The 21,023-nt window shown below is 44.4% G+C and overlaps 1 protein-coding gene across 1 annotated transcript in view; it reads right to left on the reverse strand.

Annotated features, from left to right (window-relative positions):
• Positions 1-13,201, reverse strand: part of MYT1 (myelin transcription factor 1) — a 124,135-nt gene extending 110,934 nt beyond the window's left edge. Inside the window, exons 1-2 of the mRNA XM_054980464.1 lie at positions 13,168-13,201; positions 11,913-12,013 (exon numbers count right to left, since the gene is read on the reverse strand). Of these exons, the coding sequence (XP_054836439.1) occupies positions 11,913-12,013; positions 13,168-13,201 (135 nt within the window). The remainder of the gene's footprint in view (positions 1-11,912; positions 12,014-13,167) is intronic.
• Between the last annotated feature and the right edge of the window lie 7,822 nt (positions 13,202-21,023).

Genomic DNA, 21,023 nt, shown 5'->3' on the forward strand with positions numbered 1-21,023 from the left:
TGGCCTCCCCGATCCCCGGATTGGAAACAGGAGATGACTGGTGTGGATCGGTGATTTGGGGTTGTTGCCAGCGCCGATCCCCGATCAGCTTGATCGGTAATTTTTTTTGGATCATGCCCACCTCTAATGGTAGGTACTAGACTGCAGTACATAGCCCTGTATCCATTTTGAGGGTCTCCTGAAGAATTCTAGTCACCATTTTAAAAATATTTTTATTGTATGTGTAGAACTCTTCAGGAAAGCACATTTGGGGGTTATAATTGTTCAATACTGTAATATTTTGAAGTGAATAATTTTTTAATTAAAATATATATAATTTATGGATAATTATTTTAATATAAGAGACAATTTGTTTCACTTCAATGAGAAAATTGTTAATTGTCTTATGAATAGAGGTTATATAAGAGAATCAATTAATTATAATTTATGTGGGGGTATGCCTCAGCAAAAAAAAATCGATGGGCTCCTAGTCCTTGCGGGCCCCTTAGGCTTCGGCCTAGTCAGCCTTATGAATAATATGGCCCTAGTGATGGCAGGGGGTTGGAGGATGCCTGCAGAAGACCTGGCAACTCTAGGAACAACCTTCCTTCCGGGTGCCCCTCCATTCCCTCTCTCTCTTGACCTCCAAGAGGGCAACATGAGCTCTCTGAGCCAAGCTACAAGTGACGCCTTACACAGGTTGGACACTTGTCAGCTTACCTCAAGTTTTGATGGGAAATGTAGGCATCCTGGTTTTACAGCTTGGCTCTCCATTACAGCTGCAAGACCACGATGCCTACATTTCCCATCAAGAGGGAAGCTGACAAGTGTCCAACCTGTGTCAGGCATCACTTGTAGCTTGGCTCTCTGCCTCTCCTAGTTAGATGGCAAGTTAGCTATTAACTATAGATAGTTGGAAAACCTATTTCATTTTTCTATCACAACATGGATTTCTTTATCATTAAATAATATTCTTTTCTTTCTTAAATTAACAGGCCTCATGTGGACTTTATCTTAAGACAGCCTGCACTCCACCTGTGTATAAACCAGCTCAAGCTAACATGTAAGTGCCTGTCAGTCTCTTTAAACTTTATTTCCTTGGTTTCTACTTGGCAAATTAGTAAGGTCAGAGTTTAAGCATCTAGGGTGACTAAGGGGTGACATGCCTAGCAAATTATACATGGTACAGACCACAGGTGCCCTGTTGAGCTTGTGGATACCTTTGGAAGCTTGAGAATGAGGAATGGAAATGGACCCCAAATGGTCAACCACAGGGAGAAATCACAAAATGGCTGCCATGGGATACTGGTAGGACTTCCAGGCAGTGCCTTGTAACTGCTGGGAAAGCTATGGATAAGGATTAGGAAAGGAGCAACACTGGCTGTGGCATCACATCAGTTCTTGTGAAAAAAGTGATCTAGGTAGTTCTAGGAATCACCAGAAACTCTATGGTATAACTATAGAGGCTGAGGTGATTCCTAGAGTTATCTGATGACAACTTCTGGTTTCTACCAGGTGATGTGACATCATATGCAATGCTGCACAGTTTTAATGTTTTTCCCCACAACCACTTTGAGAGACAGCAGGCAATGGGAGCAGAGGGTGGTGGTGGTGGAATTCCCTGTTCCCACCAGAGGAATGAAACCCCTAGGTGCTGGGTCTGATAACATATTGTTGGGAGGTTGTAAGCCAAGCCTTGTCCTACAATGAAAGCATCTGTTTTCAGATGAGTGCTCTGTAAAGACACAAAGATCATACTTCCTGGGTTCTGCAAGGAGGTGGTGAAAAGCCACAACTGACATTTTGTTTGGATGAAGAGAAGATTTGTTGAAGAAGCAAATGGGTGCCAGGAACGCCATAGTCAAGTGCCATGGTGCCCCTGGGTGTCACGCTGGGCATCACTAATGTAGTCAGTGGATAAAAAGAAACTTCCAGACAGACAAAAGGAAGCACTACTTCCAAACAATAGATACAGTTGACTTGTGGAACTCACTGTCACAAGATGTGGAGATAGTCACGGGTTCAGATGGATTTAAAAGAGGGTTGTATAAGTTTATACAGGATGGGTTGATTGTTGCTCATTAGCTACGACAGCTGAACTGGACTTCCAGAGGCACAGTCCCTCTGATTGTCAGATATTGGGAAACAGTCAGCAGGAGACGGCCGCTGCCAGCAAGAACATTGTGCGGGCTATGGGCTTTCTTGTGGCACCTGATGGCCACGTTGGGAAGCAGGATGCTGGACTAGCTGGACCACTGGTCTGATCCAGCAGGGCTCCTCCGATATCCTTATACTTGGGAGTAAGTCTCATTGAAATTAGTGGGACTTTCTACTGAGTAAACTAGGGTTGCCCGGTCCCTGTACCTTCCTGGTGGGAGGCAGGGGACCTGGCACTTACCTTGTGTCCTAAGCAAGCTTCTCTTCATGCATGCACCCATGTTTACATGATGACATCACTTCCAGGAAGTGATGTTATCACACCGGCCATGGCATGCTCCAGCACTTTGCACTGGACTAATTCTGGCTGTTTGGGGCCAAGATCAGCCCCAACAAAGCACGGGAGCATGCCTGCGTTACGACATCACTTCAGGAAGTGACATCGTCGCACCCCCCGGGAGTGCACGTGCTGCACGTGTTCCCGAGTTGCCTCCTGGTGGCAGGCGATCTCTGCAGGCAGCCCAAAACTTCCTGCCAGTGGCCAGCAACCAATGGGCAAGAAGATAAACCACCAGGAGATTGCCTGCCACTGGGGGCACCTGGGATCCCTAGAGTAAACCTGTATATAGGTTTAAGGTAGAGGCTAAGAGAAGGGATGACTTTTTGAGCAGGGGTTGGCAAGAAGAACAAGATGTGACTGATGCTCTGTGGGTATTCTGGGATGGCATTCCCAGTATAGAGGGCAGGAAAAGGAAGGAGTCTTTTGGTGGCTTAGGGTGGTATGTTTGGGCCGGATGCATCAGAATATGAGAGCAGATAGATCAGTGTGACCCATGTAGGGACATTACTGAATAAACAGAACCTTCATATCTAGTGGTAGTAAACCTCTGAAACCTAGTGCTAGAAGGCAGTTTCAGGGGAAGGTCTTACCTCTGTGCCCTGTTGTAGGCGCTCAGGAGTCCAGTATTTGGTTACTGTGTGAAACAGTATGGTGGATTAACAGTGCAATCCTAAACAGAGTTATTCCAGCCTGAGCCCATTAATTTCACTGGTCTGATGTAGCAGAGCTCTCCTTACATTCCTATAGGATCAAAAATGTCATTAAGACCTATTTGATTGGGGCTGCGTTTGCCTGGCTTCATTACAGGCCAGCCTGATGGCCTTTGTCTGCCATTCAGATGCTCCGAGGGCGGGGCCTGTCTTGATTCCTGCAGATGCTATGCATATTTGCCAGTGAGGGCCAAGTTGTTATTCCCCCAAGGTCAGCATTAATCCAGAGATCTCAGAAAATGGAGACATCCTTTAGAAGGCAGAGGGCAAGGCCGGCTGGTTATTTATCTGGCATGTCAAATCCATCCCCCTCTCCTCCAAAAAGATTCCAATTAAGCATATTTAAATGGGTATCTTTTAAAAGAACTCCTGTTTTGACTTAGCTGCATGGAAAAAACAAGAATGACAAGTTCAGACTTTTTAAAATTATTTCCTTTTTGTTTTTGTTCTTATCGCCTAATTTTGCCAGAGGCAGCAAAACTGGAGGTTAAAAAAAAATCACATTTCAGCAGCCAAAGTGATTCAATAACACCTCTTTCATAGGTTTTGCATTTATTATTATGTATCCTGTCTGCACACCAGATTTAACTGGGTGCATAAGAAAACAGCAGTTGTGCACAATTATGCCCGTTTTTGCTTTCCAGTTTTGTCATTGTGAGTCTTTTAGCTTCACACATTTTTGTTGTGGGTATTCCTGATCACTATGCCGTTTTAGTGCCATTTTTGTGTCACATTTTTGTGTTACATTTATGAAATCAATGTAAAAAATTGCACTAGAATGTGCATTAATTTTATTGTGTGTGTGTATGTGAATGGGGAATGTCTGTATTTTTCATGCATGTACGCAGGTCTTTTTTTCTGGGAAAAGGGGTGGTGGAACTCTCAAGAGGAAAATGAGGGAGAAGCACACAGGCCCCCTTACAAAACAGCCATTTCCTCCAGGGGAAATTGTCTTTGTCTGGAGATCAGGGGGCGGAGCCACCAGACACAAGAGGTGCCGGAACGCCGTTCCACTGCGTTCCCGCTGAAAAAAAGCCCTGCATGTACAATTTCGTTATATGAACACAACTGATTCTGAGGAAACACATTCATGCACACCGAACCCATACACACAATGAAAATTTGTATATTGTGTCCCTTTCACACAAAATTGTGATCAGGCATATCAGGAGGATTTTGTTTAATGCATACTCTGGAGTACCAAAATTAAACATCTGAAAAAGAGAAATACTGGCAGACAAGGTATGTGGACAAGGGAGAAATGGAATTAAAAGAGGGATTCTTGGTCCAAACAAACCCTGCTAATTTTCGGTAGCATGAAGCCTTTTTCTGAGGAGAATATTACCTCTCTCCTACTTCCTCAGCTAAGGTATAGAGCAGTAACGTTTCTCACTATGAGGGCAGATTTTTTCGATGGTCAAATTCTTGGATGTTTGTATGCCCTCTGAGGTAAATTAGTGCTTCCCATAAGGGGTGCCTGTATTATTCCTAGCTCTAAGCAAAACACACATACACAAAAGAGTCCTTCAGGAAATAGGCCTCGAAGTCTGAATCTTGGTTGTGTAAAGAAGTGTGGAAATGGCAGTGAGGAGAAGTAGAAAAAATAAGAGGTTTTATGACTGAATGGGTGTGAAAGTTGGACAGTGAAGAAAGCTGACAGGAAGAAAATTGATTTATTTGAAATGTGGTACTGGAGAACAGTTTTACGGTTACCACAGATTGCCAAAAAGACAAATAAGTGGGCTGTAGATCAAATCAAGTTTGAATTCTCCCTAGAAGCTAAAATGACTAACTTGAGGCTAACATACCTTGGTCACATCATGAGAAGACAAGACTTTCTGGAAAAGTCGATAATGCTAGGAAAAGTGGAAGACAGTAAGAAAAGAGGAAGACCTAAAATGAGATGACTTGACTCAATAAAAGAAGCCACATCCTCCAGTTTGCCGGATCTGAACAAGTCTGTCAATGATAGGACATTTTGGAGATCTTTCATTCATAGGGTCACCATAAGCGGGAAGTGACTTGACAGCACACAACGCACTCAGATTCATGACCGACTTAAAAATGTGCTACATAAAACATGCATGAATGGTTGAAAAACCTGCATGCTGCACATAGTCCTGAAGTCTGTGTATCAGTTTCATATGGCCTTGCAGTGTCTGAATCTGGCCCCTCCCCATTTTCTTCCCTTTAGGGTCTTTCCAGCTCCTTGATTTAAGTTCTCTTGACATTCCTCCTATTATAAGTCCAACCAACAGCCTATTTAACAAGTATTTTGCCTTAAAAAAAATCCTTCATTACTGTTATGTTGAAAAAGCACCCAATGTGGCATGGATGTGATATTCACCGGCCTTGTACCTTGAGAAGATTTCTCCTTGGCACTTTTAATATACTAGATATTGCTGCTTGTTCTTCCCAAGGCCTCAAATTAAAAATTACTGCTGTGTAATAAACAGCCTAACGAAGCTGGGATGTCAGTTTTCATTTGCAGAAACGAAGGGCGCAAATGAAACATTTAACTATGTGAGACTGAGAGAGAGCGAGTGAAGCAGGCCAGAAAGCCTGCGTTGTGCCTGATGTTACAGCAGTCGCATCACCTCAGTTTGTGGGGCTGGAATCGAAGCATTCAGTCTGTCGCCTTAATAATATTCCATCGTCTGGTCTACACAGAACTCTCGAATGTTATTTTGAGGATGGAACAAAGAAGCTTATTTCTCATACTGGTAGATGAGAAGCCAGGTGTCAGTGAACTAGTGAGGGTAGTCAGTCACAGATGCCTTGTTAATGGAAGTGGTGTGATTTTATGGAGATACTAGCAACAGAGCACATCTTTAAAAAACGGGTCCTAGAAAACAGAGCACAGGATCACTGGGCTTGCCATGGCGGCAGCCTCCGGAGGGATGGGCTGGCTTGCCTGGCCGTCCCGCTGCACGGTGCTCTCTGGAGGGATGGGCCAGCTCACCTGGCATTCCCATGGCAGTGGTGCCCTCTGGAGGCCATATTGGTGACGACTCACATTTTATCCTGGTGCTCCTGAGCAGGTGTGTCATCACCAATACGGCTTGCCTTTTATATGGAAAGATTGTTTGACCTTAAATGGATTTTATTGTATGCTTTGTACAATGTGTGGAAACCACCTTCAGTCTCAAGGGGAGGGAGTCTACAAATAATTTTAATAAATAGACACAAATAATATTGTGGTATAGTGATTAGAGTGGCAGACTAGAATTCGGGAGATACAGGCTTAAGTCCCCACTCAACCACAATGTGCACTTATGTTAGTGACTGTCTCTTAGCCTAACCTACCTGATTCTGAAAAAAATGGAAGAGGAATCACGCATGCTTCCCCAAGGTTCTTGGAGGATAAAGCTGTACGTAGGGAGCATTTAGGGGAGACTGGGAAAACAATGGTATGTTACACCATGATGTCATTTATGGGTGAGTCCCCAGAAGTGATGTCACGGTGTCAGTGATGTTCTAGGAATCCCTGAAATCTCTGTGGTAAAAACTATAGAGATTATGGGAACTCCTAGAGTGTTGTGGAAACTGTGACATCACTTCAGATACTCACCTGGAAGTGCTGTCATGGGTTGCGCACCGTCATCTCCCCCAATTTTGCTCCTGCCGCTCCTCCATTAAGTGACGGCATGGGCTGGAGCATAGGGCAAGCTCTCTACATGAGAAAGCTCTTTTGTAGTCTCCTGCTTGCTACGCACTTTTGCTATTTAATGCTGCTGGCGCTGGAGAACACTGGAGTTTTGTGACATTGGACAACCCTAGTCAAAAAAACTGCGCTACCTTTCATGTGCAAGGTAGCTGAACAATGTTCAAAAAGAGGTCTTGAAAATATTCTAGCTTCCCGGTAAATTAAATTAGATAAACTTTGCCATGTGAGAGAGGCTAGATAAACTTAGACTGCAAGTCTTTCTAGCAGAACTCACAGAAATCTCCCAGCTCCAGCATTTTCAAAGTAATAGATGCAATTTAGCTGATGGGAACATGATGCGCCAAGACTAAGAGCTGAATAAATGCAAACTGCTAAATATTCACCCCAGATTTCTCCCTTTTTCTCAGATTGGGGGGAGGGGGCAAGAAAGGTAGATATAAATGGTTTATTGAGGGATCACCTACCAATGGATGTATACGCAATCACTTAGTTGCCTGGGGATCAATCTTAAGCAAGTCTACTCAAAAGTAAGTCCCATTTGATTCAACAGATCTTACTGCTGGGAAAGCGTAGTTAGGATTGCTGCCTGTTGGCAAGGAGAATGTGATCAGATGCCTGGGCAAGAAGGAGAGAGGGACCTTCTCATACAATTTTTATGCTTTTCTTTTAATTTTATTGTGATATATGATATGTGATGTTATACGCCCTGAGCCCGCTTGCAGGAAGAGTGGACTATAAATTTAATAATAAAATAAATAAATAAATGTATTAAAAGTTAATGTATGGAATTCATTGCTACAGAATGTGGTGATGATTATTAGCTCTGATGGCTTTAAAAAGGATTAAATAGGTACATGGACGATAGGCTTATCAAGCTGTGGTGTTAAATGGAACCTCCATGATCAGAGGCATTCTATCTGGCAGTATACCTCTGAATACCAGTTGCCAAGAAGGTAAAGAACAGGAAGCTTTGTCTCTTTGCTTATATACTTACCAGAGTAGGGTGCCAGCCCTGTGCCTACAACTCCCAGAAGCTTTTGAGGAGCAGGAGGGAGCATCACCCATAGTGTGATGTCACTTCCAGATATCAACAAGAAGTGATGTCACAGCATCCACAATGTTCTAAGAATTTCCCCAATGCCTATGGTAAAGACCATAAAGATGTGGAGAATTCCTAGAGTGTCATGGATGTTGTGCTGTCACTTCTGGGTGATAACCTGGAAATGATGTCATTCCCACCACCCATTTCCCTCCACTGCTTAAGAGATTAAGCATGGACAGACAGGTGTGGGAATGGAAGGATGCTGCCATGAATGGGCAACGGGCAAGCCTATCCTAGAGGCATCTGGTTGGTTGTTTTGAAAACAGAATGTTAGATACAGATGAACCATGGCTCACATCCATCAGAGCCAGTTTGGTGTAGTGGTTAAGAGCACGGAACTCTAATCTGGAGAGCTGGGTTTGATTCCCCACTCCTCCTACTTGAAGCCAGCTGGGTGGCCTTCGGTCAGTCACAGCTTCTAGGAGCTCTCTCAGCCTCACCCACCTCACAGGGTGATTATTGTTGTGGGGATAATAATAACATACTTTGTAAACCACTCTGAGTGGGCATTAAGTTGTCCTGAAGGGCGGTATATAAATTGAATGTTGTTGTTGTTGTTATTATTGTTGTTGTTATTGTTATCAATGGTTAAATTCTGCTCAGTTTTTGGCAGGATGATACGGATCTTTTCATAATCAGCAATCAAAGTCTTTCTTCTTTGGATTTTCAGCAGCACAGAAATGTAAACTCAGCTATGAGACGAGATGGTTTCCTCCAGCTATATTTAAAATGACTTCTATTTCTTTTGCAAATGCATCTTCAGGAATCACCTTATCAAGGAGGGAACCTCAACTCTTTCATCCCCTGCCATTTTTCACTGGTAAAAGCTAAACTTCTGTCGGAGAAAATGTACCTTTAAAGATTATTTGGAGGGGGGGAGGGGGAAGGGGTATTCATGCATCTCAAGATTGTTTTTTTCCAAAAAGAAAATGGCAGGGGAAGAAAAGAGTTTCCCTCTCTTCCCAAACTTTCCTCCTCGACCAGGCAATTCCTGAATCTGCATTGGAAAAATTAAAAGAATGTCACTTGTCTAATTGAGCACTTAAGTTGCTAAAGCCAAAACCTGCGAGGCCACCTTTAAGAGTTGCATAGAAGAGAAAATTCCACCAGGTGCAACCCCGCCCCCCCCCCTCTATGCAATCCTGGGAAGAGAAAAGCCACACCTGGTTCAAATTCTCCCTGCTAAGCAACTTGCAAAAGTTCAGGAGACTTTTCAGGGGTTTGGATCTGGCAAGCTGAACAGAAGGCCTGTTTGGTTACTGCCGTTTAACTGGCAGTGGGTATTCGGATCGAGGTTGGCTCAGCTGCTTTACACTGAACTGGTTTTTTGCCCTTACAAGATGAGGCCTTGTTACCAGGGGGACACAGACCTCCGTGTTTTAGCAGGACCGAGATAAGGCCGGAAGGTCCCTGCATAAAAGCCCCCCCAATCTTCTGGCAAGGGAACATAGGTTGAACTTTTAACAGTTCCGCCTCGCCTTCTTTCCCCTTTCAAAAAGTTGCAGCTGGATGGTTTTGCCTTAAATACCCCTCCTGTGTCAAGAAAACGACGACAATGCCACACTTTCTTTTTTTAAAACTTGCTCTCCTCTCACTGAGACTTCTAATTAGGGCTGCTGCGCTAACGAATGAATGGAGGGATTCATTTAGCTCATCCAAAGCCTTCGCTTTTTCACCTGGTCTCTCAGGAGCCTCTTCCGACAAGTTTGTGTCTTGGGGGTTTGTGTCCTTTGTTAGCTCTCAATTCAGAGCTTGTCTAGCTGATATTTATTGGGCCTCCTTTTACTGGGAAAGTCACTTGTCTGGGATGCAAAAGAACTCAGGGGATGACCCCAGGAAGGCTCCACGCAGTATCTCTGCGACCCAAAGTGAAGACCAAAGGTCAAAGACATCATTAGATGAGAGATGGGTGAATCAGCACACAGTCCTATGCATGTGTCCTAAGCGTTGCCAACTTTTCCTTGGGGACATCCTGGGGTGGCCAGGGTTTGAGCTGCCATTTTCTCCAGAAGGACAAAGAGAGCCAGTTTGGTATAGTGGTTAAGAGCAGCAGGACTTTAATCTGGAGAGCCAGATTTCATTCCCCACTCCTCCGCTTGAAGCCAGCTGGATGACCTTGGATTAGTCACAGCTCTCTCAGAGCTCTCTCAGCCCCACCCATCTCACAGGGTGATTATCATGAGGATAATAATATAGCCCTGATGAGCCTGATCTCTTCAGATCTCAGAAGCTAAGCAGGGTCAGCCTTGGTTAGTAATTGGATGGGAAGCCCTCCAAAAAAGATCAGGGTTGCAGAGGCAGGCCATGGCAAACCACCTTTGTTAATCTCTTGCCATGAAAACCCCACCAGGGGTCGCCATAAATCAGCTATGACTTGAGGGCACTCTCCATCACTCTACCAATAATAACATACTTTGTAAACCATTCTGAGTGAACATTCTGTTGTCCTAAAGGGCGGTATATTAATCGGATATTGTTGCTATCATCTCCGTAGTCTGGAGATCAGTTGTAATTCCGGGAGAACTCCACATAACTCGTAGTGGGACTAGCTTCGGAATAAATATGCATAAATTTGTGCTGTAGCTCCACAAAAGCCATTCAATATTATTTATTTATTTTAGAGCATTTTAGAACATAATTCATGCTTTCGTTAAGGCAAACCCAAATGACACAAGACAGGGAGCAAGATTTGGAGCTCTTCCTATAGCTGGACATTATTTTTAAAAGTGTGTGTGTGTGGGGGGGGAATAAGACATTTTAGACTTGATAAAAGGCCCTAGAGAACTCCAAAATTTGCACACCATTGTGCATACTTTGGGTTGGACTAAGGTTCCCAAAACACATGGCTTGTGTTTCTGGATTAGGGGTGCTGGCTGGTAACATTTGTGGAGTGGGAGCATTTCGGAGGTGGAGGCTGGGGAAAATGGCATTGTGTGATGCTGTGACATCACACCCAGGTGAGTACCTAGACATGTCACAGCATTGCACATCTTTTCCTCTCTCCATTTTGGCTTCTGCTGCTGCATTGAGTGAGGGTAGGGGCTGGAGTGTGCGGGTGGAAGGTTGTCTTTTGCAGCAGGCAACCTGGGAAGTCTGTTTTGGATATGGATATTTTCTCCAGGAAAATAATAGAGTCCAGTAGTACCTTTAAGACTAACCATCTTTATAGTAGCATAAGCTTTCGAGAACTACAGCTCTCTTCATCAGATGCAGCAGGCAACTGACGAAGAGAGCTGTAGTTCTTGAAAGCTTATGCTACTATAAAGTTGGTTAGTCTTAAAGGTGCTACTGGTAAAAAAAAGGTAAAGGTAGTCCCCTGTGCAAGCACCGAGTCATTATTGACTCATGGCGGGGACATCGTATCACGATGTTTTCTTGGCAGACTTTTTACGGGATGGTTTGCTATTGCCTTCCCCAGTCATCTACACTTTGCCCCCAGGAAACTGGGTACTCATTTTCCTGACCTCGGAAGGATGGAAGGCTGAGTCAACCTTGAGCCGGCTACTTGAACCCGGCTTCCGCTGGGATCGAACTCATGAGCAGAGCTTGGGCTGCTGTACTGCAGCTTACCACTCTGCGCCACGGGGCTGGACTCTTTACTATTTTGCTACTACCGACTAACTTGGCTAACTCCTCTGGATCTATTTCTCCAGGGAAACTGATCTCTGTGGCCTGTAAATAAGTTGCAATTCCAGGAGATATCCAGCCCCCAACTGGAGGTTGGCAACCCTATATTCATCAGTAAAAGCCAGCCTACTGCTGAGTAAGTGTCGACAGCAGGCCCAGCAGAACTTTCAACAGTGGGTTCTAATGGGGGGAGGGCACTGAGGACCTGATCCTGATTCTGAAAATGGCGGCTGGGGGGGGGGGGCGGGGGTTGCAATGCATTGCTTCTGCGTTTGTAGTTGTGAGCTGTCAGAGCTGCCCTATTTCCTCTTTGAGGATCTGCCTTCTCACCTTGATGTGTCCGCCGTGGAGGCTTTTTGCTGTCTCACAACTGCTGATCTTTTCTCCCCGGGTCCACCTTTGACTCAGCAGCTCTCCTCGGAACTCATTTTCTGGGGGGTTGAAGAGAAATATGTGGGGTCAGGCATCAAGACAACTCACGAAGGCTGCTGGCAACAGCCAGAAATGGCCCGGCGATGCTTCTTCGGTGGAGTTGGTGTAGAGGAGATACCTCAGGCTGGATTCCTTATCAGAATAATAACAACTGCGCTTATATACCGCTCTTCTAGAAAGATTAGTGTCTCACCCGGAGTGGTGAACAAGTTAGTGTATTATTATCCCCACAATACAGCTGGGGAGCTGGGGCTGAGAGGAGGGGCTTCCCCAAGGCCGCCTGCAGAGCTCATGGCAGCAGTGGAAGTCGAATCAGCAGAGTGCTGATTTACAACATGACTACTTAACCAATGTGCTACAGCAGCTCAAATAATTGCACTTATATACTGCTCTTCTAGACAGATTAGTGCCTCATTCAGAGTGGTGAACAAGTTATTATTATTATTGTTATCCCCTCAATACAGCTGGGGAGCTGGGGCTGAAAGGATGGGCTTACCCAAGGCCACCTACTGAGCTCACAGCAGGAGTGGGAGTCGAACCAGCAGAGTGCTGATTCGCATCCCAACCACTTAACCGTGATGCAACAGCAACTGAAGAGGATGAGGAGATAACTGGGGTCACCTAAGAATGGAGACCTTGAGGCCCTCATGGGGCTTTGAGATGCAGACCATGAACAAAAGGCCGAGTTTCAGTATTCCAGAAACAATCAGATTTCCTTACCTAATCACTTGCACATCCCAGAGAGTTTATTTTAGAGATCTCCCAGAATTACAACTGATCTTTAAACAATAGAGTTCAGTTCCCCTGGAGAAAATGACTGCATTGGAGAGTGGACTTCATGGCATTGTGCCCTGCTGAGATCCCCTTTCCCCAAACCCTACCTTCTCCAGGCTCCACCCTTCAAATCTCTCAAAGTTCCCAACCCAGAGCTCGCAACCCTAGTTTATTAGGGGAGGAAAGTTCTTTGGCATTGCTAAACAACGGCAACGAGTTTCCTTTCAGTTCTGGCTCAAGCAATGTTGCTGCTTCGTGGGACATTCACACGCGCCACGAAAAGAACTCTTGGGATCCTGTGATATACTCTTTCCATTCACATGGTCAACTGGGCATACAGAAGTAGGACGAGACCCTGAACCAGGGCTATTTCTCTGACCAAGCTGCTCAAGCAACTGTGTGGGTGGCACCATTTTTGGAGCAGGGTTGCCAGATGTCCGGTTTTGAACTGCACAGTCCGGTATTGGTGCTTGCTGTCCAGTAAACAGGTTGAGAAAAAGTAGGCAGTTCCAAAAGGATGGGGCGGGGGGAACTCAAGGGTTAAAATAGAAAGGAAGTGAGAAAATAAAGGAGCAAAATGAGAAATCGGACCCTAGGGCTTAGCTGTGGGGGCGGTTAGCTGGTGGTAGGCAAACTGTAGCTGCTGCTAGCATTTCCATAGGAGGAGGAGAAGCTGAAGGCCCTCTCCTCAAGCAGCAGAGTGGTTTCTACCCCTCTATGAAAAGAATGATACAGTTTTATTGTCCATGTAGTAAGACTCAAACCTCCCAATGCAAGGCATGTGATTCTACTCTGCGCTGAAAGGTTGGCAGTTCACTTCTGCTCATTCCTGTTGGTTCCTCCCCTTTCCCTTTCTCACTTGAGGAGCTGCTTTGCCTGCCTAGCCCCACCCATCCCCTCAAAGTAGGCTGCATTTTTTGGCTGGGGAAAAGTATACAGTTTCCTTCTTTCTTTCTCTCTCTCTCTCTCTCTCTCTCTCTCTCTCTCTCTCTCTCTCATGTCTTAATGGTTTAACTATTTATTTACTTCATTTATACGCCAGTTTTCTCCCTGATCCATTTTACCCTCAGGATAACCCTATAAGGTAGGTTAAAGCCAGTGAGTTGGGTGGAAATAAAGGAGGTGGGGAAGGATCCTTGACTTTTGCCCAGGGTCCCACAATCGCTAAACCAACGCTGTCTGGTAGAGGATATACCTGCCAGCATTTGTGTGGAGTGAAACACAGGCAGCCACAGTAACACTTTGTGTCCTGCCTCTATCTCTGCCTCCACTGCTTTGCCAAGGCATGTGGTCCTTGCAAGGTTGACACATTTTTATCAGGTATGTCCAGTATTTTTGTTGAACCCATCCGGCAACCCTATTTTGGAGGGCATTGGCACATCATTGGTCCTGGTGTGGGATCCAATGGGCATGGGCCCATATTTGGTTCTGGCTGGGTCTGAGCCCCTGTAACAAAAGCAGGAGGGGTGTCTGTTTTTATCCTACCTCTTCGAAGGTGGCTGATGGCAGAAGTCAAACAATGCAATTGACTTAAAGCTATTTAAAATGATTAATGATATCCCAGAGATAAAATTCTCTGCCGTCAAAAAATAATCAGTAAAATCAGCAGTGTAAAAATGTTGAAACAGAGGACTCGGGGGAGAGACTAAAATACCCATAGCAGTTTTAAAAAATTAGCTAAAAGCCTGCATGGAAAGAAATCTTTTCACCTAGAGCCTAAAAGCCAAGAAGGTAGGCACCACGTGAGCTGCATAGGAGAGGACAATGTAGAACTGGGGGGCCACCACTAAGAAAGCCCTGTCCCTAGTTGCTACTCTCCTCATTTCTTAATGTGTTTCCGATTTATTGTCGAAGGCTTTCACGGCCGGAGAACAATGGTTGTTGTGGGTTTTCCGGGCTGTATTGCCGTGGTCTTGGCATTGTAGTTCCTGACGTTTCGCCAGCAGCTGTGGCTGGCATCTTCAGAGGTATAGCACCAAAAGACAGAGATCTCTCAGTGTCATCTCTGTCTTTTGGTGCTACACCTCTGAAGATGCCAGCCACAGCTGCTGGCGAAACGTCAGGAACTACAATGCCAAGACCACGGCAATACAGCCCGGAAAACCCACAACAACAAATATTTCCGATTTGTCAGTGATTGCTGTAACCACTTGTTGATGATTCTTAATGGTCCCTGGCTGTAAATGAAATAAATGAACACTAGCAGGTGAGGAGACTGAGCCCTGAGCCCATCTGTGGGGAGGGCACAGTATAAATCAAATCAAATAAATAATAAATAAATAATCTTGATTGGCAGGACAGACCATACCTTGCTTGGTGAAGGAAAGTCCTACAATCAGCCCTCTCCTGAACTTGGATACTACTACTTTTAATTTTTTTAAAATTTCAATCAATAAACACCAAACAACACAAAACATGAATTACAATCATATAATCATCTAAATCACACCTCTTCAATTATCTACTGTTAAAATTATCAGCACTCTTCTAATTCAGGCATAAAACCTAAACAATAATCTAAACCATACCAAAAAATAAAAAACATATCGACTAAACTACTGTCATTTAAATCATATAATCATGTAATCTTCTATTAGATCATAGATCTAGTTAGAGCTTTCTTATATATATTCTTAATTTTCCACTTCTGTTTAAATATCTTCTTATCTATTTTCATATATAATAATAGTTGTTCTGAACTTGGATACTACTTCTGTTATGATGAGTACACTTGGAACTCTGCTGTATCAACAGCTCTCTGTCCTGCTGGTATACTGGAGCTAGAATTGCCAACTTCGGTTTGGGAAATTCCTGGAGATTTGGGGGTGGAGCTTAAGGTGGGCAGGGTTTAGGGAGGGGAGGCACCTCGGTGGGTACAATGCCACAGAGTACACGCTCCAGAGCAGTTATTTTCTCCAGGGGAACAGATCTCTACAGTCTAAAGATCAGATGTAATTCCGGGATATCACCAGGCCCTACCTGGAGGCTGGCAACCCTAGATGGAGCCCACTTTCTTCTTATTTCCTCCCCATTCTCCCAGGACTTACAATGACAGTGGGTTGGTGGTTAAATAAAGTGTTATCTTCTATTCCAAGGGCACAAGGGGGACAGAAACTCGAATTGTAATACCCCCCCCCTTTTACTTATAAGACTTTTAAAAAGTATATATAGCAAATCAACAAGGATTCTGTTGTCATTACATTGTTGTGTGATGTCGTTTCCCCCCATCCCCAGCCCCCAAATGCTCATAGCCTCCCAAAGGCTCTCGGTTGGCAACTCCAATCGGGTCACAGCCATGTCGGGGGAGTTCTATACTTGCCAGCCATACGAGGGCCAAATGCAGATTGGGACTTCAGCGTAAGGGAAGAAAAGGCTTCAAACTTCGTCCCACAACATTTTCCTGAGCCAAGATAGCTCAAAAGAGCGGCTGTGTTCTGTTGGGAAAACTGACATGTAGCTACAGTTGCCAGCTCCAGGTTGGGAAATTCCTGGAGATTTGGGGGGTGATGCCTGGAGAAGGCTGGGTTTGGGGAGGGGAAGGACCTCAGCAGGGCACCATGCCATAGACCCCATCCTCTAAATCAGCCATTTTCTCCAGCTGAGATGAGGTCTATGGACTGAAGATCAGTTGTAATGTCAAGGGATCTCCAGCTACCACCTGGAGGTTGGTAATCCCACATGCAGCCATATCAGTGCATATGCAACTCCCACCAAGGTAAATAGCTTCTCCCTGGGACTGTTTCTGGTCAGGAAAATGACTCCGATGGAGGTCTAAGCCCTTTCTCCCCTCACTCGTCTCAATATAAATTGTGCCCCCATATATAGTGTTCCAAGAAGAGACCTATGATCTCTCCCAGGGACGTAGCAAGCAAAAGCATACATGCGTAGTTAGAAGCACAGAATTCTGCCCTTTGGTCCCCTTTCTTACTTCATCCCACGGTGCAAATTTGTATGACCGTTTCAACAGCCTATTAGGTGAGCACCTAAAACAATGATGATTCTACAAAATAAATCGTTTTGGGGGAAAAAAGAAGCCTGAAGAAATTGGGTATAATTAGAAATGTGTGCATCTGTGTGGAGGAAGATGACGAGTACTTTAAACATCTTTGAAAGGACCTTTTGAAAAAAAGACGTGTGCATGTGTGGGAAGGAGGAATTATTCACCCTTGTGAGTAAGGGTGAGAAGGACAGTGGGAAAGAGCCCATGTGGCATAGCCATGGCATGCCCACACGGGCGTAAGTTGTGTACTGATGGAGCTAAATTGACTGCACAAAGTTCACAAAGACATCTGCAATCAAAGCAGCAGATGGGGTCTCCTAGAATGTCCTTTTTTCATCATCAGTTGCGAGTTGGAGGAACGGAACCTGATGTGGAGGTGTTCACATCCTACCAAGATGAGTAAGCTGGGTTCCATTCTTGCTAGGATGTTCTGAAATGATTATGAAAATGAAATCCAGCCCTCAAGTCAGAGTTGATTTATGGTGACCCCTGGTGGGGATTTCATGGCAAGAGACTAACTGAGGTGGTTTGCCATGGCCTGCCTCTGCAACCCTGGTCTTCGTTGGAGGCCTCCCATCCAATTACTAACCAAGGCCAACCCTGCTTAGCTTCTGAGATCTGACAAGATCAGGCTCACCTGGGCTATCCAGGTCAGGGCAAATGACTCTATTACGGCTATGTTACGACAGAGTATCTCTATATATTATGGTTTTCTGTTAGAGGAGCCATGCCCCATGTCAAGGGACCTTGCGTTTCACTGGTCTCAGATTACCAGGCACCAACTTCTGCAGTGCCTTTAAAGCTCGGAGACGGGTTTCTGGTTTCTGAAGCTTTTAAAAAAGGTTAAACATTGATATCCTGTCTTTACTCCTAAAGCAGTCAACAGCATATTATAAAACATTTCCTATTAAAATTTATCAGTCTATTAAACACACTGCCATGTTCATACACATTTCTGTCCTATTTTTACCCTGCTCTTCATATAAGGGAGCTCAAGGTAGTGAATATAGTTCTCCTCCATTTTATCTTCACAACAACCCTATGGGGTTGACTAAGAAGAGAGGAATACTGGCTCAAGGCCACTCAATTTTCATCATGATTGAGTGGAAATCTGAACCAAATTCTTCCAAGTCCTAATTTGATGTGTGCATGTTATGTGCTGCGAAGTTGCTTTGGATTTATGACTACCCTGTGAATTAACATCCTAGGATTCAAAACATCCTATTATTAACAGCCTTGCTCAGATCTTACAAACTGAAGGCTGTGGCTTCCTTTATTGAGTCCAGCCATCTCATTTGGGGTCTTCCTCTTTTCCTATTGCCTTCCACTTTTCCTAGCATTATTGTCTTTCCAGTGAGTTTTGTCTTCTTGTGATGCGATCAACATTTTAGCTTTTATGGAGAATTCAGGCCTGATTTGATCAACTGATAGCCAACTGCTACCAAATCTGATGGTTTCAAGTGGATAGCCGTGTTGGTCTGTAGTAGAAGAGCAAGATTCGGGTCCAGTAGCACCTTGAAGACCAACTAGATTTCCAGGGTGTGAGCATTTGAGAGCCGCGCTAAGGAAGTGAGTTCTACAAGAGCAAAGCCATTACGGGGAAAGCACACGCCACTCTCAAAGGAGGCATAGCCAGAAAGTTTTAATGTGAAGAACACAATTGGCAAACCGGTTTATACGGTGACTGTGGTACCATAATGGCAGAGTCCTGACCCAATTACTGCAAGTAACGCAGTTTCAGGTGGGTAGTTGTGTTAGACTGCAGTCAAAGAGGAAGATCTGCGTCCAATAACACCTTAAAGATCAAACATTTCCAAGGTATGAGCTTTCAAGAGTGAAAGCTCTCTTTGTCAGATACAAAGAGTGGATAAAGGAAGGAGTCTTTATAATCCAAGCAGAGGGTGACAGGGTGGTAGGGTAGGGGTATTATAAATTAGAGCTTCTTGACACTCTAATTTACAATACCCCTCCCATCCTCTGCTTGGATGATGACGACGATGATGATGATGATAACAACAACAACAACATTCGATTTATATACTGCCCTTCAGGACAACTTAATGACCACTCAGAGTGGTTTACAAAGTATGCTATTATTATCCCCACAACAAAACACCCTGTGAGGTGGGTGGGGCTGAGAGAGCCCTGAGAGAGCTGTGACTCCCAAGGTCACCCAGCTGGCTTCAAGTGGAGGAGTGGGGAATCAAACCCGGTTCTCCAGATTAGAGTCCCGCACTCTTAACCACTACACCAAACTGACGAGGATGATAATAAAACTGCACTTACATACCTCTCTTCTAGACAGATTAGTGCCCCACCCATATTGGTGAACATGTTATTATTATCCCCACAATACAGCTGGGGAGCTGGGGCTGAGGGTAGTGGCTTACCCAAGGCCGCCTATTGGGTTCATGGCAGTAGTGGGATTCAAACCGGTAGAGTGCTGATTCTCAGCCAAACCACTTAACCACTATGTTACAGCAGCTCTTCATAAAAACTCCTTCCATTATCCACTCTTTGTATCTGATGAACACAGCTTTGACTTTCAAAAGCTCATGCCTTGGAGATCTAGTTGGTGCTATTGGACTTGAATTTACTCTTCACAAGTAAAGCAGACAACAGGATAACACACACACCTCCTTAAGGTATTCCGATGAGCACACACTGTTGTTTGTATCCAGAGAAATCGCCCCCTCCATCTATTTATGTCCATATGTGTGACTTTATACATTTAGTGGTTCATTATTCACAGCCAAGTCATGTGATCGCATTGCCCTGATTGTGACAACCTTTTAAATACCCTCCAGGCATTCATTTGTCTTCCCTGTGTTTGGAATTACAGCAAGGCATATTCAATGTTAAGGAAGAGGTCATAAACAAAGGAAGGCAAGAGGATTCTCTTTGCTGCCCTTCACTGCTGCGTTCTCAGCAGGGAAGAACCAGAGGTATCTTGAGAACGCAGTCAGAAAAATTCAGTGTTCTTGTTGAGTCAAAGTTACAAAAGATCAGACTTTTGCCTACTAGTATTGCTCTACACTTGTCTATGCTTTGCTTGACATCTCATTTGCCCAATGGGCTGGTTCACACATGCATGGACATTTGATGCCTGTTTAGAAAAAAGGCAACTAAGGAAGAGGACATAATACAGGTTTGTAGAATTATTAGTGGAGACAGTAAAATGAGAAACTTTTTCTCCATCTCCCATGATAATAGGGGAAGAGTTGCCAACTCTGGATGGGAAATTCCTGGAGATTGGGGGGCAGAGCCAGGAAAAAGTAGAGTTTGGTTGGCTGGCTGGCAATCTTAATCATGCATTAAGCTCATGTTTGCAGCTTTTTGTTCCAAGCGCATTGGCAATATGGAGTGGTTTATGGCTTATCTGTCTACTTCCTGCTGTGTCGTCTTCTGGGACTAGTTTAGAACTGGACTGTAGTTGGATGTCTTATTTATTAAATATATATATATATATATAAAACTGGACCTTCATAAACTAGTAGGAGGGTAGTAGAATAGTGCCAATTGCAGAGAAAACATGATGAGTGTTTGGAGCTTGCTGGCTGGTGTGAGAGAGAAAATAACAAACGTACACCTAGCTTAGGTTTAGAAAAGAAATAAGAGTTCTTTATTATAGGAACTCCTATAATAGCAAAGAGGAGAGAGCGATTCCTATCTAGTCTAAGGACGTGCATGGATTGTAGGACAAGTCCTGCATCCATGGTGCAAAATGGATAGAAGAGATAGTTGAGTGACAAAGAAAGGGCGAGAAGGATGTTATGAGGAGGAAGTCCTGAGATTAACAATCTCTACCTCAAAGGATAGTTCAGGGCAGTAAGAAGCAAACATGACCTGATCTCTCCATCTTTCTAACTTTTTGGTTTGTCCCCCTCTAAAATCTAAGAGACAGCATTAAATCCTTCTCTTCTAACATTATTTGCTTATAGAGCCCACATTTAGGGTTCCCAACACTGCCTAGGCAAATGCTGAGAGATTTAGGGGTGGTGGTGCTTGGGGAGATAAAGTTTGGGAGGATGTGACATCACTTCTGGGTGGAGACCGGGGGAATTCCTAGAGAGTTGGTATGGAGGCCATTTTCCTCCTGCTCTTCAATTTCTTGGTGGCAGGAGATTGGGTTTGGGGGTGAGGAATTCCCTGCTGGTCCCCAAGAACCGGGAAACCTACACATATTTGTTGTTGAAGCCATACACATGGTGTCTCTGGGCTGAGTCTGGACAAAA

This window comes from Eublepharis macularius, chromosome 5 (assembly GCF_028583425.1).
Source record: "Eublepharis macularius isolate TG4126 chromosome 5, MPM_Emac_v1.0, whole genome shotgun sequence".
Lineage (NCBI taxonomy): Eukaryota > Metazoa > Chordata > Lepidosauria > Squamata > Eublepharidae > Eublepharis > Eublepharis macularius.